Source organism: Maniola hyperantus, chromosome 18 (genome assembly GCF_902806685.2).
Source record: "Maniola hyperantus chromosome 18, iAphHyp1.2, whole genome shotgun sequence".
Classification (NCBI taxonomy): Eukaryota; Metazoa; Arthropoda; class Insecta; order Lepidoptera; family Nymphalidae; genus Maniola; species Maniola hyperantus.
Window position 1 is genome coordinate 3,866,295 of NC_048553.1, and position 25,392 is coordinate 3,891,686.

The 25,392-nt window shown below is 40.1% G+C and overlaps 2 protein-coding genes across 2 annotated transcripts in view; one reads left to right on the forward strand and one right to left on the reverse strand.

The window, feature by feature from the left end:
• Positions 1 to 131: 131 nt before the first annotated feature.
• On the forward strand, positions 132 to 3,421 carry Polr2G (DNA-directed RNA polymerase II subunit Rpb7). The gene is made up of 6 exons (XM_034977834.2): positions 132 to 268; positions 349 to 458; positions 1,265 to 1,424; positions 2,072 to 2,122; positions 2,526 to 2,663; positions 3,308 to 3,421. The coding sequence occupies exons 1-6, from the start codon at positions 257 to 259 to the stop codon at positions 3,356 to 3,358; spliced, it is 522 nt and encodes a 173-aa protein (XP_034833725.1). The 5' UTR covers positions 132 to 256; the 3' UTR covers positions 3,359 to 3,421.
• Positions 3,422 to 3,426: 5 nt separating this feature from the next.
• Myo81F (Myosin 81F) overlaps positions 3,427 to 25,392 on the reverse strand; it is a 102,356-nt gene continuing 80,390 nt past the window's right edge. The window contains exons 15-39 of the mRNA XM_034977823.2: positions 24,879 to 25,020; positions 24,551 to 24,783; positions 23,980 to 24,211; positions 23,344 to 23,725; positions 22,776 to 22,938; positions 21,059 to 21,209; positions 20,314 to 20,470; positions 19,444 to 19,598; positions 18,704 to 18,832; positions 18,285 to 18,563; positions 17,965 to 18,200; positions 17,240 to 17,378; positions 16,675 to 16,851; positions 16,043 to 16,190; positions 15,201 to 15,372; positions 14,479 to 14,715; positions 13,867 to 14,035; positions 13,191 to 13,376; positions 12,713 to 12,898; positions 12,118 to 12,325; positions 11,467 to 11,599; positions 11,109 to 11,244; positions 10,323 to 10,565; positions 9,938 to 10,141; positions 3,427 to 9,487 (exon numbers count right to left, since the gene is read on the reverse strand). Coding sequence (XP_034833714.1) covers positions 9,395 to 9,487; positions 9,938 to 10,141; positions 10,323 to 10,565; positions 11,109 to 11,244; positions 11,467 to 11,599; positions 12,118 to 12,325; positions 12,713 to 12,898; positions 13,191 to 13,376; positions 13,867 to 14,035; positions 14,479 to 14,715; positions 15,201 to 15,372; positions 16,043 to 16,190; positions 16,675 to 16,851; positions 17,240 to 17,378; positions 17,965 to 18,200; positions 18,285 to 18,563; positions 18,704 to 18,832; positions 19,444 to 19,598; positions 20,314 to 20,470; positions 21,059 to 21,209; positions 22,776 to 22,938; positions 23,344 to 23,725; positions 23,980 to 24,211; positions 24,551 to 24,783; positions 24,879 to 25,020 — 4,690 coding nt within the window. The 3' untranslated portion in view covers positions 3,427 to 9,394. The remainder of the gene's footprint in view (positions 9,488 to 9,937; positions 10,142 to 10,322; positions 10,566 to 11,108; positions 11,245 to 11,466; positions 11,600 to 12,117; positions 12,326 to 12,712; positions 12,899 to 13,190; positions 13,377 to 13,866; positions 14,036 to 14,478; positions 14,716 to 15,200; positions 15,373 to 16,042; positions 16,191 to 16,674; positions 16,852 to 17,239; positions 17,379 to 17,964; positions 18,201 to 18,284; positions 18,564 to 18,703; positions 18,833 to 19,443; positions 19,599 to 20,313; positions 20,471 to 21,058; positions 21,210 to 22,775; positions 22,939 to 23,343; positions 23,726 to 23,979; positions 24,212 to 24,550; positions 24,784 to 24,878; positions 25,021 to 25,392) is intronic.

Below are 25,392 nucleotides of genomic sequence, written 5' to 3' on the forward strand. Positions count from 1 at the left end.
ACTGGACGGATTGGGCTAAAATTTGGGATGCAAATAGTTATTTTTTTTCTGGTCGGTGATGATATATTCAAATTCAATGTACTCTGTGGTGATGATCATTATTAAAAAAATATATGTCAGTTTGACAGTGACAGATTAGCGCGGCATCAAGCTACTTTGAATCTTAATAAATCTTTTTTACTAAAATATGAAATGTTTTTGTTTCTGAAACTATAATGTATTAAAGTGAATTGATGAATATAACATTCTATTGACAATGTTTTATCACGTAAGTTTTTATTCATTTAGGCTTTAGCGAAAATCCGTGTAAAAGAAGCGCCAATTTACTATTTTACTTGAAACTTGCAGATATCATTAGAGCACGAGATCTTATTACATCCTCGATACTTTGGGCCCCAGTTACTAGATACAGTAAAACAGAAGCTATACACAGAGGTTGAAGGGACATGTACAGGCAAGTAAGTGTATTATATTTCGGTTTACTGACCTCCTGGCTCCTACTGTTTCAGTTAATTCAGTCTGCCGTTCTTAAGGCTTCCTCTCTCGTAGAATATGGGATAGGAACCTGCCAAATTGTTTCACTGTGATTTCATATCCAAAAATGCATCTTTACTTACTTTGTTTACCATAACATTTTATGATGAATCATACTACATTCTACTTATCAATATAAGCACACAAGGTTGTACAGCGTGATGGTGATAGAAGATCTCTCTTGAGTGGTATTCCTCATTGCTGAGAGTCATAACATCTTCCATTAACTACATAATGGCTATTTTCTTAAGATATTAATACAGTGAGATTGCTAGATTTTTCTGTATAAACTGCAATGAAGAATATAATTGTACCTAGTAGTGGTAATAGCCTATGTATTGCCTTGTATACTGTATGAAGTTAGATAGGTTCAACAGCAGATGATGTTGTAATGGGTTCGATTCTCAAGTTGAACTTAAATAGGTATTGGGTTTTCTGTTAGAAATCTCTTAGTCCTAGCTCAGAGTTAGGAAGCTGGCAGTGTTTCGCCCCTATGCCTTGGAGAGCACATGACGCTCTTTGGTCCTGCATTAAATCTCTCTGGTCTTGTCGGATTTCCATCCCATGACGTCGGCTATGACAGTGAGGAACTAAAGAGTGCACTTGTGTTTGCACACATACCTGTGCTGCTGTGCACTATAATATCTCCTACGCAGATGGAGATGGCCCAGCTGAAATTTAGTTGGAAGGACTATATTATAAAGGTCTTATCTTACATCTTTTGTTGTAGATATGGGTTTGTTATAGCAGTGACAACAATAGATAGCATAGGAGCAGGCCTCATCCAGCCTGGTCAAGGATTTGTGGTATACCCTGTCAAATATAAAGCTATAGTGTTCAGGCCATTCAAAGGAGAAGTCCTTGATGCTATAGTTACACAAGTTAATAAGGTATGGCAACTTATAACTCGTCATGCGTAGACGGAGTAAAAAATCTAGGCAAAGGAACATTTGCTTTCTCATTCACAGTAAAAAGAGAGCACAGATAAAGTTACTAATGTGATAAACAAAGACGCAGCTAACCTATTTTTTTGTCCCTTAGCGTGTAGCCGAGTTTTTTCAAGAAATACAACTTTAGTTGCAAGACAAACTTTGAGAATTCGTGGCATCATTGTATTTCTCATTAGTTATTTACTTGTTTTCACATAACAAACGTTTAATACAAATATTGTTGAGCGGTTTATACAAATATTGACTACTAAACAATGGTAATTGTCATGTTATTCATCGTTATGTCGTCCTATTGCTATCTCAGACGTGATTACAGTACTTTAGTATAGCTTTTTTAATCAGCCTACGTCCTCATGTTAGGTGTACTGCTTGACTGCTATTGCTCGTGGAGTAGGGTGTGGGTTGCAGGAGGGTGACACTGACTTTGGATTAATTGATTTTCATATTGTCACCTATGTCCTGCAACTTGTGCCTACTTCATGGGTCATCTCAGTGAAACATACCTAAATTTTTTTTTTACAAAATTACACATTCTATTACAATATAATATGACAAAAATAAAAGCATTGATTCTTATTATATTACAGGTTGGAATGTTTGCACAAATAGGTCCACTTAGCTGTTTTATTTCACATCATGTAAGTATAAAAAAATCATTAATAATAGAAAGATGTTGTTTGTTTGTTGTTAAAACTACTTTTAGAAAATTAACCTACTGTTTAATTAACCTGCTATTGTTGTCATCACCAAATGATTAACCTATTGCTGGCTCACTACTGAGCACTGGACTTCTCTTAGAATGAGAATGGTTTGTTTATGTAAATAATATCTACTACTCTGGCCAAGTGATGCAGATTTCCTCACAGTGTTTTCTATCACCATTAAAGCAAGTGATAATTGATTACTTAAAATGTACATAATTTTGAAATGTTAAGAGGTGTGTGCCCATGATTGAACCCCAGACCACCCAAATAGAAGGCTGACATCTTAACAACTAGGCTATCACAGCTTATTTTAAACCTTATCATTGTTGTATTGCAGTCAATTCCGGCAGATATGGAGTTCTGCCCCAATGTGAATCCCCCGTGCTACAAGAGCAAACAGGAAGACAATGTCATACAGGAGGAGGATGTCATCCGATTGAAGATAGTGGGAACTAGGGTTGATGCTACTGGTATTGTAAGTACCTATTATTTTGTTTTGAACATGCTTTCATGATAATGTAAAATAAATATTATACATATTATAACTGGATGTCTTACTGACTGATGGATAGTTATGCTCACTACCAAATTGAACTAATCCAACAACCGACCATCAAAAAGTGTAATTTACCTACTGATGACGCCTGCGACTTCGTCCACGTGGATTTTTTTTTTAAAATCCCGTGGGAACTCTTTGATTTTCCAGGATAAAAAGCCTATGTCCTTCCCCAGGATGTAAGCTAACTCTCTACCAAAATCGGTTAACTGTTGGGCAGTGAAAAACTAGCAAACAGACAGACAGACACACTTTTACATTTATAAAAGACTGAACACTTTTAGTCTTCCATCCAAACATGCATGCAACTTTTTCGTTACTTGCAAAAGTTCACAACAATTTCATCTTTATGGACTATGGCATATGGAAGATCCTACCTAGAGTCTACCAATCCACACATGCCCAGCATGGTAGACTATGGCCCTTCTCACTGAGAGGAGACCCGTGCTCTGTAGTGAGCCGTCGATGGGTTGATCATGATAAGAGATCCATGTCCAGCAATGTACATCTATTGGTTGGCAATGAGGTTTATGAAATGACCGTTTCATTTTATTTCTTTCCAGTTTGCGATTGGAACATTAATGGACGACTATTTAGGATTAGTGACGCAGTAACTGTAATAATTGAAATATTGCTTATGTATATTATTATAAGATTTAATTATAAAATGAAACACATATCACATCTTTCATTTATATTATATTTATTTGGCATTCAAATAATAGTGTAAAAATTCATATGTAAGTATGTAACAAAAACAATCTGTCAAAAAAGGACAAAATATTTGGACACTTCAGTCTATTTGGGCAGTTAGCTTGTGACCGTTGACTGTGTACTGGACTTGTACAGTGGTGGTTACAGTAAAGGGAAAGACACACTTGTTCGGCATACACAACGTAATATGCAATGCATCGACATTTGTCATTTTTATATGAACACATGTGAAGAAACAAACTATTCTTATACACTGCAAATCGACACAGCATTAATCTGGTCTACAAAACATACGTCGCACGTTAAATGCGTACATACATTGCAATTGCATAATATTACGTCGAACTAGTTTGTCTTGTTCCTTAGGATACAATCTTACATCTAAAATAAAGTGAAACTTATTGTTATTTCTTACAATATAGTGACCTTTCATGAATTCTGCACCTTATAGTATCAAACTATGACAATGTGACAATTGGCTCACGTTCTGCCAATATTGCCTAATATAGTTCTAATAAGATTTTTGTAATTTTATTTAAGTATTGTGTACCCACACTTGAAGGAAATTCCGAAGTATGTTTTAATACTTATACTAAAAATTGCGGAATCGGCAGGGATTCGCTATTACTAAGGGAACCCTAAAGGAACCGCGCGATAGCCAGAGGGATGCAGGTTCAATCTCTGCTGTTTCAGCAATTTTTAGTATGTATTAAATAACTGCGTATTTTATTAATCAATAAAGGAATAGAACTTTTATAATTAGAGTACTATGAATTGCCCATAATACCAATGGTACAGTAGTCATCAGGAAATATTGTATATCAACCTTTAGAAAGAGATAGCGGTTTCGAAGAGCGTTGTCTCTGTCGTTGCGACCCACAAAATGTCACCTAGGTATGAGTGACAGAGACAACACTCTACAAAGCCGAAATCTCTTTCTAAAGGTTGATGTACAATATTTCCTGCCAGCTACGGTAATATTAATCACAGGTTTGTTGCTATAGGTGCAGATAATATTGAACTTCCAAATCGAAACAAATTGTGCACTCTGTATTATCTTAGCATAGAAATATCATCTACTGATTTGTATGTGATTGTGTGCGCGACATCGTAAAGACGCAGCTTAGTTGTGTGTCTCACTCGGAACACGCACACATGTAATTGTATAGTTCGCGACAGGTCGAAATGGCAATTGGGGAGGGAATGCCCCGCACAGCTCCCGCGCTAACCCAGTGCGGACGAGCGCGGGTGACGTGCGGGGCGTCCCCCCGCTTCATACTCCGATTGCCATCTCGACCTGTCGCGGCCTATACACACCGTGTCTGAACAACAAACACATTCACGACGTACAAAATGAGAGAATACGTGAACCATTATGCAAGTCGAAAAAGTACTAGAAAATCCTTTAAAAATACACATAAATAATAAAATTCTATCAATATGGATTTAATGGCTTAACTAAACATATTTTTAATAATTTTATTTCATGGTTTCATCATAGTCATAAGATCCAGATCTTCCATTTTACAATAATATGACGTCAAAACATTCGAGAAGCTTTATTTCGATATATTGTTGTTACAAATATTTAAGAGAATATTACATATACAAATATTTTCACTCCACATTTTGTGTTTTAATGTCTCGTATGTTGAAGTAATTTAGATTAAATTTTGTCCAAATCAATACTTATAATAAATCTATATTATATTCTTTTCATAATTAGACTAAGGTAAATTAAACTAAAGAGAAAAATATATACATAATATTTAGTACCTAATAGTACAAAAATTAACTAAACTTATTCGAAATTTGTCAAAATATCCAAAGGGATGATTCTTTGGTTTGTCAATTATATACAAAAAGTACCACACAAAAATAAAAAAATAAATTAAAAAACCCTAATGAAATATTGCTTGTGCTTAACGAAATATGGCATCTAAATAAATAATACTCAATATGAGATCAGAAACACAAACTAAGCAATGATTAATTATTATCTAAGCACCGAATAGGCCTTAACTTTAAAGATATCTATGTATAGAATCATTATTTACTTTAGCATAACTTCCAAGCATAAAATGCTTTACTACAGTAAAATCTACATAATTATCGTATATGTTTTTGTTATAAAATATTGAGACATAACATTGTGCAATATAACCATAATAATATGCATGATAGAAGATATATTTGGAACAGTCATTTAATTTTTTTAGTCACAATAATTTGCACAATTGGCTCACTGAATACACGCGGGCGATGACGTGTGCCGACTAACTGGCCTGGAATATTACACGAAATTATGTAATTGACGGAAAATACCTACGTATTGAATTGAAATACGGTAATTCAAAGTAAATGTCGTGTTATAATTTTAATAATTCATCCACTTCATTACTAATTTGATCATTTGATTTTCATCTCGAAATTCTCACACCAGCACTCAGCAGATCTAGTATGAAAAATTTCCCGCCCGCTATCTTAGGACAATAATCACTCCTATATGCTCCTATGACAGTATGCAGGATATTATTCGTGCCAGATCTGCAGCTTTGAAAATTAAGATACAATCGAAAACAAGACTGTCTTCAAATTAATAAACGTTCAGTAACAGTTGTTTTTTTTCATTTTAAATTACGAGATTGTTGTCAATGCGTGTGCCTAACTCGAAGTTGAATTGTTTGTTCCCCATCTATAAAGAACATATTCAATTAAGTACACAGTTTCTTTCAAACGTTATGGTCAGACTCAGTGTGGTCAGCAACGCGATCGCCGCCTTACAAGGCACAAATCAAGACTTCAGGATAAACATACGATACTGCAAACATTTCAAAACAAGTATATACTCTGCTACGTACTCAACAGTACAGGAAGATTCGAAGCGAAGGAAATAACGGATTAGGAATTCTTAAGGCTGATATGAATATATCTTATAGTTACGGGGAATAAAGTCTATTTCGCTATGGGATGTCTAAACAATTTATAGTCTAGGAAAGGTCTAGAATTAAGAGTGGGTCGGCTTAGTGCTAAATTACTTCAGTGGCATTTTAGACACAATCGATTGGCTCTAACATTTTTAACGAGTGCGATGTAACTCTCCATTGGCTGAAACTTTTCACTATTAGCTAAAATATACTTGTAGGTATCTTAGCACTTAAGTGCTGCAGAGCAGAGATGTGTTTAGTAAATCAATCTAGTCTAAAATATTTAATCCTCGTCATCTATTAAAAATCTGATTGGTTTTCTAAGCACATCGACGCCCATCTGCTTTGATAGATACCGAGTCTAAATTCAGCTAATTACAACATTCGCAATATGATAATCAAAAGTTTAGTGCTAGAAAGATTGATCTTTAGTTAAAATACTCAAAGTAGTACGATTTCGATCCTAAATTATGAAATCAGTTTTCATATAGTACCTGTACTTAAGATCGAATTTATGATTTCATTTGTGTGTTAAAATGCCGCCTGAATGGGACTCCTTAATAGTTAACCATCGAATAAGAGGGGGAAAAAGATTGAAATACAATCACTATCTATCATCGAAAACAGCTTAACAATTTTAACACTTTAACACTATACTGATGAATTTCTCACGTAACACGAATTATAGTTTACATTAATACTGACATATTTTACCGAAGACCCTTAACACCACTTTGTGATAAGTAAAGATAGATGGTAGATGACTGTTAAAATGAAGATTTTAATTGATACATTTTCCCGAATGAAAAGAAAATGTTGTTTGGTGCAATTGCACTAATAAGTATTTTTTATTTGTAGTTCTTATTTTCTAAAAACTAGTCTATAAGTTTTCTTAACATAAGTCAGCTATCGAGTTGGAAGATAGGATATAGGAAGCACAAACGCAATACACATTCTTTTAAAATATTTGAAAAAATAAAATATAAATGTATTGAACATTCACTCAATCACAAAGTGGTAATGAGCCCAGAGTGTAAGTTTTCAAGTTAAGGCTTTGCACATTACACAGACTCGACGCCGAATCCATTCCGACTCGACTAGTGAAGCATATAAATGTGAGCTTTATATCGTGCTCCTTACAATCCTTTTCAATATTTCATTGAAAGAAGTGGTCATGCGAAGACCTTAAACGTGACAACGGAGTTATCTATTACGGCGACTACGCACTGCACTTCCGCCATCCGAGTTCTATCCGTCATCCGTGAAAATACCAGCGATTATCTGCGATATAATATGTCATAAGCTCCCATACAAAACAAAAAGGAACGTATTTTCACGAACTCGGATCGGATCAGTGCGTAACCGCCGTTAATCTGCAAAACTTTTAGTAGTCTACTAACGAATACTAATCTAAATTACGAAGTCTGTCTAGCCATACCAAAGCACATGTCTCTTTAATATAGGTATACCTACACGGCTCGTGAGGTAGAACGCAGGTTGCGGGTGACAGTTGACAAAAAATCAAGGAATTCAACCACGCTGTCACCCCCTCCAGCAACCCGCGCCCTACCCCACGAGCCGTCTCAGTCGAGCGGTGCATCTATAATTAACTTGAATAGTTACACTAGGGCCCCAGGTCCTGTGACATACAAATTGTAATATAAATTACGACTATTGATTATCGCTGAGCTATTTGAGTCTACCAAAAATATTCTATTGTTTAGTTTTGCTTCCCCGTCTCTTGGCAACTGAATATCGTCCATCCATACACTCGAGACCAACACCACCTTGTATCTGCTCGCTTTGTACTCCGAAGTAAATGTAGACTGATTTTATAAACATCGAGATTTCGCTAACTAATTCATAAACGCCACATTTAATCGATATATTTTGAACCGTTATAATAATACAGTTGCAAGTACATAAGTTGAGACTAACAAAGGTATTACTTGTTGGGGGCCCGTATTTAGGGTGTACCCTATATACGGGCCCCCAACAATTATCGCTCGCTTATTCTGTAAGGTTCTTGACATTAACCAACTCGGTCGGGATCTCTCGTCTAATACAAAACATACTTTGAATGATAAGAAAGCTCGCGATTCTTGTACAACTAATCGCTTACATGAAGTCTCCAGTTTATATGAAACTATCTTATACCCGCGCCTTCGTCCGCGTGGACTACACAAATTTCGAACCCCTATTTAGGGTTGCAATTTTTAAAAATCTTTTCTTAGCGGATTTTTACGTCATAATTGCTATCTGCATGCAAAATGTCAGCACGATCCGACCAGTGGTTTGCGTTGATCAGCTGTGCGTTGATATATAACTCAGTCAGTCAGGACTTCAGAAGATAGATTCAGGTCGCGGCTCTTGCGTGAAAATCTCTAATTGTCTAAAGTCCACTTGTGTAATTACTTAAATTCGTGTCTGTATGATGTATTTGTTTACTAAGTTTAAGTCCCGTCAACCTTACTTATTTTTCCGTCTCAACTTACGTGTTCGTTATATTATACATTTTATAATAATATACTATAATATCATAGAAGTCATAATAAATATTATCATATCAACATTTACTTCTATATTCAATGACTACCCCAATGCTGATTACGAAATCCGAGCGACTTAAACAATGAGTATGTAATACGTCGCTTTATTCGAGAAATTAATCTTCAAAGCCTAGTAACTATATAGCTATTTATTTATTAGATCCAAAACGCAATTCTTAAAATTGTACAAATACATGATAATTTTACAAAAACTTTACAAAATTTTGAAGTCAATCGACGTTAAATTAGTCGCAGGATTTCGCTCAGCATTCCCACCTATACTCGCATACCCGCATCGGTGCAGTGTGCGGCTGCGTGCACCAACGCACTAGTGTAATACGGTCAGTGCTGGCTCGGCACCAACGCACTAGTGTAGTACGGCTAGTGCTGTCTCGGCACTAGCGCAGTGCGGCTAGTGCTTGTGCGCGACGTGGAAGCATTGGCACTAGGCGGGCGGGTGTCAGGAGGCGCGCGCGGGCGCTGCCACGGCGGGGAACACGGGCCCGCGCACCGCCTCGATATAGTCCTTTATCAGCGTTGCGATCTGGTACGCCTGCGAATGTTTTTAACCACTGATTTAGTACACCCTTGAGGAGGCTAGAGGAATGCTAGCTGAGTAGTCCAGTCTGAATACGAGGCGTGTAGTGTTTGCAAAACAAGTAGCCCAAACTAAATTTTCAACAGGGTGGTTTATTTATTATTTATAAGTATTAATCACGTAAGCCCGGCTGAGACCTGGGGCCCTACTACCACCGCTTAAAGTAATAAGAGCTTCGATAGCTCAACGGTTAAAGGAGCGGACTGAAAACCGAAAGGTCGCCGGTTCTAATCCCACCCGTTGTCAGGAAATAACCTGATAATGTTTAAATACTGTCAAGACAATATTAAAACATTACTACTTTAATCGATGGTAGTAGGGTCCCTGTTTTTTTGGAGTACTTGTATGAGAGTACTGAAAGCATTGAAACTGTAATATAAAACATTTATCTGGTAAGATACTGACCTGATCAGTAGAGAGCACAAGTTTAGCGTGCTTGCGATCAGCTCGCGTCACCAGCAGCAACGCCCTCGGGGCCGGAGACACGGCCAACAGTTGGTCATGGTCGTGGGACACCAGGGCAGCTCGCGCGCCGCGACGTAGCAGCGTGAGGCCGCGCGCGTCTACCGCCAGCCATAGTGCTCGCGGCCAGTTAGATGTGAACGATTGCTGCCGGAAGAAAAACGTGAAGTAAATTCAGTATTTTGTGTATTGGGTATTTTGTGTGGAGGTGTGCGTTTGGGTTTTCATTATATTCCCTGCCCCTGTGTTTTCCCTGCGGCTGTTGGAGATTCTCTATAACCATCCATAGGTTTGGATGGCTTATTTAGCAATATCAACTCAAACTCACCATAACATCAAAGATAGTGGCGCGGGTAAGCGGCCATGACGACGCAAGTGTGAGCGCGCGTTGCATAGCCGCATGCGGTTCTGTTCCCCGCAGCGCGAGGTGGTGTAGACGCACTGCGGGCGCAGGCAGGGCGGGGTTGGCGAGTCTCGCGGGCAACACTGCGCCCGCCGCTGCGGAGCACTCTTCACCCCCGCCCAAGCAGTCGCCTTTTACTACTTGCGCGTGTAACGCTGCCAGCATTACCTGATGATGGATGGGTTGCAGAATATGAAAATAAATTTGTGACAGGATCTACATAAGAACTATATAACCAAATTGATAAGGTCCTGATCCAAATAATCTAAAGAAAAACTAATTTAAAGAAGACTAGTTGACCCACCCTAGTACCATTCAGGTGAATTTTCTGAAAATCGTTTCTTAGTGGGGGTTTTGGTTTATAGAGAAAAATCTGCACGCAAAATAAGTTACTAGATCTGAAACATTGAAGAGCACTCTTAAGTGTGTGAAAAAGCGCTATAATTTAAACTACCACCGTCGGTGTATAAAATGACACCACAGTAAAAAAACTTTAAACAACAATCGCCCGATTAATTTCTCATAAGAGATACGTCTTACGAGCATTTACTATAACTTGACCCTTGATGTTATGTTGGCAACATTGCAAATCACACAATAATAAACCATAAGTTCTAATGAATAAAGCAAACAAAGCAATGATGCCAACATGACGGCAGGGGAAATAAAACGGTCTGTAAGTTATGTGTCGTAAAACTGATAAATTCTCACCGCCTCGTCAGTCTCGATGGGCAGGCGGTCGTGTCGCACGGCGTGCAACACTTGGTAGTACAGCAGCTCCATCTCCGCCACGCACGCCGTGTGCAGCGGCCGCTCGCCCAGGAACAGCCGCTTCTTGAATACCAGCCTAAAATACAAGGTTTTACTATGTACTTAACGAATCATTTTTGTTTAAATATCATAATAGTGATTATTTCCATTTTGGGATTTGGGAATTTTTTGATTCACTCCTTGAATAGTATTGGAAGTTGATTCCATAATTTGCATGAACATGGAAATAAGGATCTAGCGAAACCGGTACGGATGGTAAGTACATATAAATAACTGAATAAGTAATCTAGTTTATTACCTGCACGCAGCAGCGGTAGCGCCGGCTTTCTCCCACCGCGCAAGCACGTCGCCCACACGCTCTGAGCCGCCCAGTGCTCTTTCGCCCGCACCTGCCGGGCTTGAGTTTGCGCACACCTCGTACAGTGCGTAGCCTGTTAAACAGGAAGGTTTTTACTAATCATGAAAAGATGAATAACAAGTCACGAAAGATAAAATTCAGCAATTGCGCAGGTTTGAGATGCACTGCCTATGAAATTGATTTGTAACTTATATACTAAATTGATTGGCCATTAAATACATAGACAAATCAATACCCTTATTATAAATGCGAAAGTGTGTTTGTTTGTTGGTTTATTGGTTTCTCCTTCAATCACGTTGCAACGGAGCAACGGATTGACGTGATTTTTTGCATGGGTATAATCAAAGACCTGGAGAGTGACATAGGCTACTTTATATCCCGGAAAACTAAAGAATTCCCACGGGATTTTTAAAAACCTAAATCCACGCGGACGAAGTCGCGGGCATCAGCTAGTATGGTATATACCTAGTATATGGTAGGTAAATTAATAGAAATTTACCCAAACAAGGAGACAAAGAATCTTGTACTAAAAAGAATTGCAAAACATAATACGTCTAAAAAGCAATTATTACCAGCTTTTTGTCTACTTACCAGTAGCAGCATCATTCAAGCCGATCTTATCCCGCAACATGGCGACCAGGTGATCAGCAGTGGCGGCCGGCCCGAACACCAGCCCGTGCTGTTTGCCGTCCAGCAGTAGCACGCGCACGTGCATGTTCCTGCGCGCCGCGGCGCATAGAAGCTCCTCCTTCGAAGGGGCAGCTAGACGCCGCGGTACTTGAGCTATGCTTAATGCCACCTACGAAAAGTTTTGACCATTTTAAATTTGTCTAATGATTAGTTTCGGAAAAAGTGTTATTACTGGGATTAAAAAAAAGAATACTTGTCATGTTAATCATAACTAATATTCCCCTAAAAGTGGGTATGATAATAGTGTTTTTGTAAAAAAATTGTAATATTTAGACACTGATAATGTACCGTCAATGTTTAGGAGTTCAATCAGCTCCTATCGTTGAGATATTGAGGCTCATTCCATGTTTACTATTTGAAATTAGTTCTCATACATACACGACGACGACTTCCATATAAATAACAGATTCTAACGGTCGCCGTTGAGCGAGTCGCCGGGCGACTCTCGGTCGAACACTCCTAAGAGTTAAGACTCGAGAAATAAAAACATTCGTACCTGTTCCGCTCGTCTGGCGAACTTCCCCTCTTCAGCAGATTGGAGCGCCGCGGCACGGTATCGCAAATGTGCCAATAACAATCGCCGCAGCGGCTTTGCAGGCGGCAACGCGGCACCTACCGCTGCACATAGTAACGCCCAGTGCCTTGCTGATACCCGGGAACTGGGGTCTGGATGTTCTGTCGTCTACAAGAAAGCAGACGTGTTATGGTTTTGTACGCCAAAACAGATGGAATGGAATTATCAAATAATTAAACTATCGTGTCCGTTTGTCTGTCACTGATAAGATGTATGATGGTGATGATGATGAATGGTGGGATGATTCCCATGTTTCGACAATCCAAACATTTATACAAACGAGAGTTCTTGACTCCCTTAAAATCCCTGATTTCGATGGGGACTAAATTCTCCTAAAATATCTCGAACCTCGGTACGCAAATGAGATTTCATTGTTGTATATTACAGTAATAGAACTCACCTGCTTGATAAGTTGCGCATACAGCTCACAAAGTAGCGTGTCCTTCTGCAAGCAGCGCTGCAGCAGCGCTTGAGCGAGCGCGACGCGGTCGTCGCTGTCGCTCTCGTGGCTGCTGACGCTGTTGTTGTTGGCCAGGTTTGTCGTGCTGCCTTCGTTGCTGCTCAGCCCTGCGTGACTCATTATATCCTGTACATGAAATTGTAAATTGTTATCACCAGTCCGGCCATACATCTGTGTCCCGTGAGCGTGAGCAAAGTATCTAGATTTCTCGAAGGAAGATTATCAGAATAGGACATTAATCGTTGAACAGAAAACAGGATGTTTTGTTGTCTTTGATATCTTTAGCCACAGCCTAAAGAGAGATTTATACAGTCAATAGATGGAGAAGTCTAAATGGACCGACATTGTTCAGTCCATCTAGCCTTCTCCATCGATGCGGGGTCACATGGGCTAGTCGGGAGAGGGCAACGGGCAGAAATTGGCAAAACTGACTTTATTTTTCTTAGTAGTGGATTAGTGCTACGGGTGCTAATGACCGTAAAGCTGGTTCGTTCGCAAATATCAAGAGCGTCGCTTCACTGTACTATGTATTTACGCTGTGCTAATCTAATCAAACGTATAATTAAGTAGTTGAAAGGCTAAAAGAAAGGTATAAAAGACAGGTTAGCATATTCACCTTAAATATCTGCATAGCCGCGACCTCTTCAGCCTCGTTCAGTTTGGTGAGGCTGTGCGGCAGGCTGCGCGCCCAGCACCAGTAGGCGGACGGGAAGCCCTTGTAGCACTCGCCCTGCGTCTCCGCCGATATGTCCAGCCTCACTCGCTCCAGGCGGTGTTTACTAAGCCTGTTAAAACGAAATAATTAAGGGACAAGGCAAGACGTAAAGGGGCGTTATCAGCATAAATCTAGACAAAAATGTAGTGGAGTTCCGCGAGGTGAAAAACGCGGCTTTCCGATCGAATGTGTCGTAAGAAAACGGCGTGCGCGTCATACCTGCGCAGACAGAATGCCAAATAGAATCATTTTTGCCCGCTAAATTTCGCGGTTTTCCGCTGAATCTCTTCTTCAGCGAATCCTTGATCATGTTCCTTCGATACAAAGAGAGCCAATGACATCTGTTAAGGTGTGCATGAGAAAGGCTAAGGCCATATTCAGCATGCTGGGAAAGTGCGCATTGACAGATCCTAGTTACTAGAAATTGTACTCATGGTCTTAGGTCCTCAAAAGGAACTTGTGCATCAAAATGTAGGTCGAATGTTATATCTTCAGTTCTAAGTATATACATACCTTCTCAGCGTGTTTCTAAGGAATCCTCCCGCAGACAGATCCTGTGGCCTTCTCAGCAAGGCAGAATCTATAAGTGCCCGCCTGGCAGCCTTCAACGCATTGGCCAGTCTAGCCCTCTCCGCTGCGGGCGCGGCGCGGCGAGGCGCCTCCTCGGTGAGACTGCTTCCTAGAGCAGGGCTGTATGCCGCCATTAACCACGCCGCTTCGGCTTTTTGGGAGCACTCTAGTACTATGCATCTGCGAAAGATATTGTTACAGTTTGAATGACAGTTTTGTTGTGGTATCCCAAAACTGTGTTTAAAACATTTTATTGCGATAGTGGATAATATGAAGGTTCCTTTTAACAGCAAAATAGCCGATTGTGATACTCCAATCACAATTTATCTATTTGGGCTTCATGGATGAATTGCTATTATGACGAGAGTTTTGCACAAGTTGCATGACAATTATTCTTGTAATATAATAATCATGATTATCAATAGTATTTATTAAGGCTATTCAAATTTAAATGAACTATTACTGATAGTTTGAAGAACCGATAGACATCGAAGACCCGAGTTGCTGGAGACGAGTCGCAGGGAGCCGTTGAGTACCTACAGGCGGCGCAAGACCGCGGCGTGTGGAAGTCCCTACAAGAGTCTAGTAGTGGGCGTCTATTGGTTGAGGATGATGACGACAATCTACATTACTAAGTATGAATAAAACTCTTGAAGAGCGAATACCTGAGGCCATCATGCTGTCCGTGATGAGTCAAACTAATCGTCAGACCATTGTCCACGGGGTCCATCAATATCGCAGCGATGTTAGTGTAGGGGTACTCCGCCAGAACCACTTTGTCCGCCGGTCGAACGAGTACTACACCTTCGGCGCCCACTCCCAGAAGCACATTTGGACCTGTGAAAAGAGGTTATGTTATAAAAAAAATAGCGAACATCCTAAATAGCAAGTATCTGTTTTGACGAAAGAAATCATAACAGTGTCCTGGAAAAACCATGACAAAGAGATTTTTTTGAGATTGGAGATAGAACTTTGCTGAAGAGAATGAGCTTCCAACCTCATTTTTATAGTGCGCGCAAATCCTGACTCCAATCCTAGTTTCAACATGGTGACTTGCGCATGTCATACACCTGGATTAAATACACAGCCCGGTCGAGATTTGTTTTTAAGGGCAGACATACACCTCGTATTCAGATTGGACTACTTGTTTTGTGCGCACTATAACATCCGTTAAAAGAAATCTCGACAAGTGAGTCAAAAATGCCCAAAATTAAAAAGTATTTCTGGATGCGAACGAAAGTGCAATTGTGAGACCGTAAAAATTACACGGATTTTTTTTACTTTTTTTCTGACAAAATTCGAAATATTTTATATGTGATCATGAAGAGATACCAAATAAATTGTATCATTAATAAATCTTAATAAAATACAACAAATTTTTTTATCCAAAGGACCTTGAGTCATTTTGATCTATTCCTCAATTTCTCTCGAAATGTTCAAACCATATGAAAGCTTTTGGGGTACAATTTATTTATAGCGGGGCAGTTGAAATCGCGAAACACCTTACCATGAGCCCAATATCCTTTATAAGTGACAGGGAACAGAGTGACTCCATAGAGAGGGTACTGCATCACGCAAGACAGATACAACGCCTTGGCCGTGAGCTCCGCTCGCCCCGCTCCATATTGTCGGTGAGCTTGTGCTAATATTGTGGCCTGAGGAATAATATTATTTTGACATTAATCCTTGTCATTTGTATTTATTTGCTATGTGGCAAAGAATCGTCAATTAGTTAATTTAAATTACTTCGGACAACCATCGAATAATGTACTTATTAGATGCTGTCTGAATCACAAAAGCAAAGCAGATAGCCAAATTAAATCCAAATAGATTTAACCACAAAAATATCTCATGAGTAAGCTAATGTAAACTAGTACTAGACTAGTAAAAGTAGTTACTTTTAAGTATGTTTTCTTTAAAAAAAAAAAAAAGTTAAAATCTTAAATTGTGCCACACACCACATGTTATGACTTAGAATTAGTTATCCCGGCGTTTGCTCCACTTGAGCATACCTCGAGCAGAAGAACCACCGGAATAAACTGTGTCATGTGTGGCACAACTCGAAAAAAGGTTCCAGCTCAGCATAATGCTGTATGCCAAGATATACAAGAGCATACAGCACTAATATTCTTTTCTTACCCACTGGTGAGCAGGACGTTGTTTGGCAACTCTAGGTGGTAGGAACTGTTCTGGGTGTGAGTAGTATGCCCGAGTGTGCGGCGGAGGCGGGCTGGGCGGCGGCTCACCCAGTGACACTTGGGCTTGAAGCCCTGCTAGTTGAAGCGCCACTTTTTCCGATACGGGAAACTCATCCATCTGTGAAAAACACGTTTCTATAACTGAAACTACCCCAGTCCCAAATGTTCAGTTTAAATAGATTTAAGAAGAATTTAAGTTATTCAGCAATGGCGAAGCGAATTGTGCTGCGAGCGCACAACAAAAAGCAAACACAAAAAGAAATAGGAAAATGCTCCCAAAAAAGTCTCAATCCAATAGAAATAAAAAACTATGAAATGTTTTATTAACATGTTTTAATTTTTTATTAAGTTTCTGCCAAGATTTTTTAGACATCGGTTGATTTGTGTTTTGGTTACGTAAATCACATACTACGATACAAAACACATAGAGCTAATAAATGAAACCATAGAAATATCACTACTAGAGTCAACCATGAACTAAAGGAGGTTTTCACTAGAGCACTTACCTTAACTACACTATGAACTGCCTGAGCGTAGAGCAATGCAACTTCAACGGGGTCATGAGGTAATTCCCTTCCACCTCGGAAAAGCCTTCGCTTGAATACGAAACGGTTGTCGGCTGAACCACCTCCGGGCCCTTGTTGCCTGTACAGAAAATGAATTATTGAGAACTAGCTTATGCCCGCGACTTCGTCCGCGTGGACTACACAAATTTCAAACCCCTATTTCACCCCCTTAGGGGTTGAATTTTCAAAAATCCTTTCTTAGCGGATGCCTACGTCATAATAGCTATCTGCATGCCAAATTTCAGCCCGATCCGTCCAGTAGTATAAGCTATACGTTGATAGATCAGTCAGTCAGTCAGTCAGTCATTCAGTCAGTCAGTCAGTCAGTCACCTTTTCCTTTTATATATATTTAGATAACAATTTGAAATAGCTGCAGTACGCGTTGTAAAATTTGAAAATTATAATATGGTCGATTACTGCATATGTTCGGGCAGCGGGTGGCATGCCGAGAATGCCTTAAAATCGACAACTGCATAGTTTCGGTTATCATAACAGGGAGTGTACTAAAACATGTCGAGCCGCCGCCGCAGATATATATTCAACCTTGTAGTTTTACACAGTGTAAAGTAAGATCCAGTAAAAAATGATAAATATAGTACTGCTGGTACACGGACCAGACGGCGCCCGCGGGCAGCGCCAGCCCCAGCTCGTCGGCGCTACTCACATCTCCCACGCAGCGATAACGTCGTAGAGGTAGATGGTGGCGCGCACGTGCTCCTCGGCGCCGGCGCGTTGCTGGTACACGGCCCAGCCGGCACGCGCGGGCGGCGCCAGCCCCAGCTTGTCGGCGAGGCGCGCCGCCGCCGCTGCTGCCGTGTCCGCGGGATGCACATCGATGGCCTTCGTGCGCCCGTCCAGGAAGAAGAACCGGCACACTATTGTACCCAGGCGACGCATTGCCTGCGAGCGAATATTTTTATGCAATTAACGGACGAACTAAAATTTCATATTGACCACACTGAACTATTCTAGTGATTTTCTTACCGCTATCTCCACAGTGCTGGGTGGCAACTGTCTCGGTGTAGCGCCTCTACAGTTGTCCAAACACCATTGAGCACAATGCGCAGCCCTGGCGGTACTAGTGACCGAGGCCACGGAGGTAACGGAGCCAGTGGACGCGGGCGAGGTCACGGGGCGGGCTCTAGCGCGCAGCCAGGTGCAGTAGTATCGCGCCAGGCCGCGGCTCGGTTGCCAGGCCACGGCGCACAGGCAAAGGATCAGCCATACACGCTCTGCCCAGTCTTCGACGGGGCATTCTGTTATCTGTTTGACACAAGCCATGAAGTTAGGAAGCCTTGTCAAAATACCAGGAAGTTTAATAGAAAAATCCACAGACACATCGCATCGAATTAACTTTGCATAATATGATATGATATGGTTAGTAATGTGAACATTGTACACACCTGTCTAACACATTGCACTAATATTTCGTCCCGTAACTCTTCCCTTTCCAATCCTTTCCCAATTATAGATTGAATGATTTGCGTTTCTTTTTCTGCAGTCAGTTCGCCTCGCATGTATCGACACAAATCCTAAAAATAATCAGGCAATAAATGAGAGAACCAAAACACATTGGGAAAAATTATTGAGTGTGGTTTCATGAAATAAATTCTTTCTCATAGGCACATCGCACATCTACGGAGTGAAGTTGAGTCGAGCTCATTTTGATAACTTAAACTCAGCTTTATTCAATTTAACATACGGTTGAATTTGGTATGGTAAAACAAAATGTGTAGGACACTGAAAGGGCCTTTGAGTTGCTGCCAATATGATAAAGAAAATTTAAAAAATAGGCAGGCAGTGGGAACTGCTGACAACAGTGAAAAACTATGAAATACAGTTGTTTTTGGATTTTCGAATTAGTTGTAGCATCAAAAATTAAAATTTCATAATTTGTAAATTACATTAATAACATTTAATTTTATTTAGTGTTTGTATCTAGCACTCCGAACACTACAACATTAGCAAGTCTGTGACGCGACCTTTTAATTTTTATCCATCCCAAAATCGCCCAACGCGGCTAAAGAAGTTTTAACTTCAATAAAGTTAAGTTGTCATTTTTTACTTTTATTTTATGTGCCGTAGCTCCATTCTGTAGGTGTGCGTTTTGCCTTAAAGTAAATGATTATATTTTAGTACTAACTCGGAATATATTGACAGCGGCGGTGACGCTATCGGGATCGTGCAACTGTATATGAGAAGTGGGAATGTTGTTTCCTTTGTGGTATGTGATCATTTCCTCCTTCGTTAGTAGCTCCATTGACTTGCTCTTACGAGTAAGCGTTGCCATTATTGTACCTAGAATTTTGATCAATTTCAATAAATAATTACATAAAAACAGACTAGATTATGCTGTCTTTTTCTACAGGGAGTATTCTAAAAAGATGGCACTACTGTTTTTGTAGACTATGTAACCAATATTGTGGCTAATTCCAGTGTACACAATCTTTAAACTAAACTAAAATGGCACGTCTAAATCGATTGCTATCCCTTTCATAATGTTGCTTGCGGAAAAGGATGGCACTAAATTTAGACCTGTTAATTTAGTTTAGTTTAGAGATTGTGTACAAGAGAATCGGCCCCATTACCTAGCTAAAACTAGGCCGGGCCTTAACTAACTAAACTTAGCCACGTGTCCCGAGATACGGCAGTGCGTTCCTTAGACAGCTTTCGCGTAACTCTATCTCTCATTAGAGAAAGAGAGACAAGAGTTTAGGTGAAAAAGAGGGGTTTATTAAATTTTAAATTGCAGCGCTCTGCACCTACAAGCAAAATTGCATTTCATTGCGTCGTAACCAATTCATTTAAACGTCCTTGCGGATTGGTCCTGCTATACTTACCTGGAAGGCATTATTACGCATTTTATGCCAAAACTCTGAATCTGAAAGTACCTATTCCAGTCAAAGTTCTAGATTTAACTAAATTTGGCATATAGGTTTTTCAACTGATGTTCCCAAATGAGTATTATAAACTGAGTTCTATTTACAAAGTGGTAAGGTTGGAATTGCATTACCTTCGGGCGATCGTGGATGGTCATTGAAGTACAGTTTAGCAAACTCAGAGAGGTCATTGGTGGAATCTGGAGGAGCATCAGTGTTTTGAGCAGGGGTTTCCAACTGATGGAGCCTACGTTCGACTCGCTCTTTACGACGTGCGTGGCGTTCTGCATTCTATGAAGGGAAACAGCTCAATTAAGCATCAATTTTGTTGCCCGCTGACAGGCAGCCGGACGTGCGGTCAGCGAAGGCTAAGTAATAGGGTTCCGTTTCCACCCTTCAGTTACGGAACCCTAAAAAGCCGTGAGGTAGGACAACCGAAGGAAGTGAAACTGTACTCTGTTTTGCTCACTCTCGCTACCCAGCTAATGAGGTGCCGCGTTCGTTGGTTTCATTTTATGCCATTTCACTTCGCTCGAACTTACTCAAGTCACTCAGGTTCACTTTACTCACTAAAGCTCCGGTTTCCTAGGACAGCGGTGCCGTCCTATAGCGAACGTTAAAATATGGACGCCAAAAAAACGGTCGTCTTTACGACATGTGGAAAGTTCCACAGCTGTTATATACCGCATCAGCCACCTTTTTTTAAAAACAAACGTCGAACAACACCGCGCCATTTTGTTTAAATAGACAACGTTCTAGTGACGTCATTCCCAGCATTGTTATGGCCGCTATATAATGGCATCGATATCCTAGGAAACCAGAGCTTAAACAGAAATTTAGGCCCCATCTCAAAACAAAAACAAGGAAACATCAGCTCACATTAGAGTCACCATTCATTGTAGGAGGAGGACTGATACAAGAATCCGTGCCGATCGGGGACGTGGTGTCGGCCATTTCTGGTGACGTCACGTTGCTAGGCAACGGCGGTAGGGGTGCTTCAGGTTCCACTTCTTCCTTGTTGGATAAATATCTGCGGAAATAATTTAAAATCAATAACCTGCTTCTCAACGGGAAAAAGACAAAGTGTATTAAATTCACTTTACCAAATGTTTCCAGCAGGTGAAAACCACTGTGCAACTTAATAATGAGGAATTAGATTTAGTGGATACCGCTATTTTTCTTGGAATAACGTTAGATGCAAAACTTCAATGGGGCTCTCATATAAATAACTTATCGAACAGACTTAGTTCTGCCGCATATGCGGTAAAAAAGATTCGCCAGTTGACAGACATAGAAACTGCGAGACTAGTATATTTTAGTTACTTTCACAGGATTATGTCATATGGTATATTATTATGGGGTAATGCTGCTGATATTAATTCTATTTTTGTGCTGCAGAAAAGGGCTGTTCGAGCCATATACAGTATGGGGCCACGAGAGTCGCTGAGAACTAAATTTAGGGAAGTTAAAATTATGACAGTGCATAATCAATATATTTTTGAAAATTTACTGTACATACATAAAAACATAAATAAATTTAAAAAAAAAGTGACTGTCATAATATAAATACTAGAAATAAAAATAAACTTGTAATGCCCGCCTCTAGGCTCAGTAAAGTTAGCAATTCATTTGCTCGTAATTCCATACGTTTCTATAATAAGCTTCCAGAAGACATATTGGAGATGTCTCTCAACAAGTTCAAAGTGTTCATAAAACGTAAACTAATTGAAAAATCCTATTACAATGTAAAGGATTATTTAAATGATAAGCAAGCTTGGGAATGAGTTGCTTAACGACTTTGTAATAGTTCTAATAAGTTTCAATAATTTTGTAAAGTGGTGATAATAAAAAGAATACCCGGCTGAGTTTGTTGTGGGCTCTTCTCAGACCTGGGCGCGTTTGGAACCCTCGTAGCTTTAGTTTTAAGTTTGCGTTATAATTATCACCACTATATCATACAAATCTAACACCATACCAGACCATCAATAAGCGTAATTTATTACCTATTTTGAATAAATCATTTGACTTTTGACTTTTTTGAATACATTATTACGATGTCGCTGATATTATTTGCTACGAGTAAAGATCTATAAAACCCTATTGAAAAATCTTCGTTATAAGGCAGATAGCCAAAACCAGCCTAAGCCTCGCACTTTAGACCATGACTTTCAATAATATTAGCAAAGAAATTAAAACTCAGCAGCCTTTTTTGCAATCCGTTATTTTTGTTCTTATTCCTTCTTTACTCCAAGTTGCCAGGAAGAGATCGCTTCTTAGCGATAAGGTCGGCTATTGTAAATACAATTTTTGTTAAAATACTATTTTCTTTTTAAACTTCTACAGGGTGGAAAAAATAATGGCAGTACTTCATACGATTTGCTTAAACCAAATAATAATAATAAATAATAATAATAATCTTTATTTGATAAAAATTTACAAGGTAGACACTAAGTTAACTATGGTAGTAGCACTGCAAAGTTCCTGGCCCCCAAACTAGGATTCCCTGTGCTATGGGAAGCCAGTCTTTCGCCCGAATATAAGTACTTACTTTTATTTACGTGGAAATACCTTTCCTACAGTTCATAAAATAACTCACCCATTGCTTTCAGGTGGGTACGGTGGTGGCGGCGGTGGGGACGTCAGTAGCGGTTCAGCGTTCGGTCGAGGAATTACCGATTCGTATATCGGCTCCTTGTCCTTTGTCACAGCCACTTTTCCGTTCGGTATTATACCGTTTGTGAGTTCTGGTGGTGTTATATCTGTGAGATGTGAAATTTTTTCAGACTTTATACCGACAGAAACTTAGACAGCATTAAAAATTTGAGGACGCCTGATACTGATTTTTTAAATTTTTTATTCAATGTCAAATTAAGCTAACTTGACTGCGGTCTCACCGGCGGCGGGCGCTGCTGTATAAGTGATAATCCAAGCTAAGATAGATGCTGGTGGCAGTTTTATTAAGCCCATGACCCCAAATCGGTTTATAGTCGACCGAACCACTAAAATTTTTGGCATTATGAGTTTAGTAGTAATACGGTGCTATTGTGCTAAAAAGATATAGAATTCGGGACCTCCACTATTACTAGCTACAGCGCCAGGAAGGTGGTCAAAAACAAGCTCAGTCAAATTATTATATTGAGCTGGTTTTTTGGGAATTTTCTTACCTTTGGTTGCAGGCGGTGGCGGCGGTGGCTCGGCCGGTTCAGGCAAAGAGCAAGGGGGTGGAGGTGGGTAGTTAGGAGATTCCTCCACAGCCAGCTCTACAGACGGAGGTGGAGGCATCACTAATGATGACGACATCACATCGCCATTGGTAAGCGATGACGTCATACCATTCGTCGGCGACACGCCATTGGACGTTACGCCGTTTGTCATTGATAGCGACATAGAACCAATAGGAGTGGCGGGTTGGAGGATGGACTGTAATGCGAGAGAGGTTGGTGGCGGAGGGGGGATTGCGTCGGACGGAGCGCCGTCGGGCTTGCGATGATATTCCGTGTCCTCTTTGCTCAGGTCGCTCATTTCTTCGGCTAGCACGTTTTCCAACTGAAAGTGAAGTGATTCTTGAGATTCTATTTGATGGACGTAAAAGTAGATGGTGATATGTTTATAAGCTACACTGTTTTTATGACCACAACTTTACGGTTTTGAATCGCATAACGGAAGAGGGAGCAAGTTTAACAATAGGTAATGAACTGGATCGATGCTTAATAGACTTACTTTTTTAACCTGAAACTTCCCGTCTATCGGATACTCATAATCATTTATTTCACACTTTTATCAGCGGCCCTCTCACTCACCTCATGATGCAGATCAACCGCCAGCCGTTCCATGGAGTCCCCGATCTCCGCGATAGTGGGCTGGTGCGATTGTCCGTCGGGCGCACCGCGCTGCGCGGGTACGTCCGCCAGGAAGTCGAACAGATTGTCCAGGTTGACGGACTCTGCTCTGGCGCCGGAACACGAGATCCCGCGGAGTTGGTCTGCCATGCTTTCCAGTTCTGCACGTTCTTGCTCAGCTTTTTCTGCGAGGCTGCGATGAGATAAACTATATTAGTGGAGTAAGAAGATTATTAGAATAGTTATGGGTTAATGGAGTTCTTAATAACTCTTGTCGAAAGAAGCAATGTCTCTGAACCTGTTCACCTTTAGAAACTCGTTAAACCGTAATTCTAAGGCTTTAAAAAAGCTCACAAAGACTGTAATTGGCAACGGTATTTCTTTTCACAATGATTGACGGAATGGTTTTTTAGGTGTTTTGCTCTGACCACCAACTCCCATAATGCCAAATATTGGTACACTCTGTATTTAATTACAGATACCTGCTTAAATTCTAACCAAAATTGTTATCAAGTAACCACAAATCCCATACCTGTTTCGTTCTTCCCTCAACTTGATCTCCTGGTTGACCCTCTTCATTTCCCTCAAGGCAGCAGCAACTTCCCTCGCGAAGGCGCCGCGTAGGTGCCTCTGCAGGGTTAACGCGGCTCTTCGTAACCGCAGGAAGGCGGCTCTGTCGAACCATCCTCGCCACGCTGCCTGGAGCACTATTGCTGCACGACGCCATTGCAAGTATTGGCGACGTTTTGTTGAGCCCTTGTACCACTATAATAAATGAGGAAAGTTGTTTAAAACGGCACTGAAAAACTCGGCGTCAGCAATTTCGACGAACTTTTGGGGGTTTCATTTAGCAAACTTACCTTCTGTATTAGCAGTGCTGATGATTGCAGCAGAGCTGTTCTCCTAGCCTCAAGTGGGCCATGCACTGAACTCCTCATGAATATCTTCGTATGCCCTATTTGCCAATCATTTGTTGGCGCGTTCACCAGTCCCATTATATATCTGAAACAGGCATTTAATTCTTGTAACCTGATTCCATATATTCCAGTAGGTAATCTTAGTGACGTTGACTGGAATCATAACTTGACAAAAAACAAAACCATGTTTCCATTATTACTAGAATAATTCTAGAAAATAATTAAAGAAATTCGGCACTGGAATTCTATTGAAAAAAAAGTGAACGAGCCATTAACTATTGGGTCACATGAGAAGCGTTTTTAATGTAGTCAATTTAATCTTTTAAAACACTTTTAAACCAAAAAGCATAAAGTTCTCCCCAGCGAGAAATATGTGTTTTTCTTGACCATATTTCGGTCCAGTAACTATGTAAAAATTTGAAAGAATTTCAGATAAAAAGAAAACATATAGCGATCA

Excerpts from the sequence above, each read along its gene's own strand:
- Polr2G (XM_034977834.2), top strand. Across the intron at positions 459-1,264 it reads GAAGGGACATGTACAGGCAA|ATATGGGTTTGTTATAGCAG; the intron begins GTAAGTGTATTA and ends CTTTTGTTGTAG. Across the intron at positions 2,664-3,307 it reads GGGTTGATGCTACTGGTATT|TTTGCGATTGGAACATTAAT; the intron begins GTAAGTACCTAT and ends ATTTCTTTCCAG.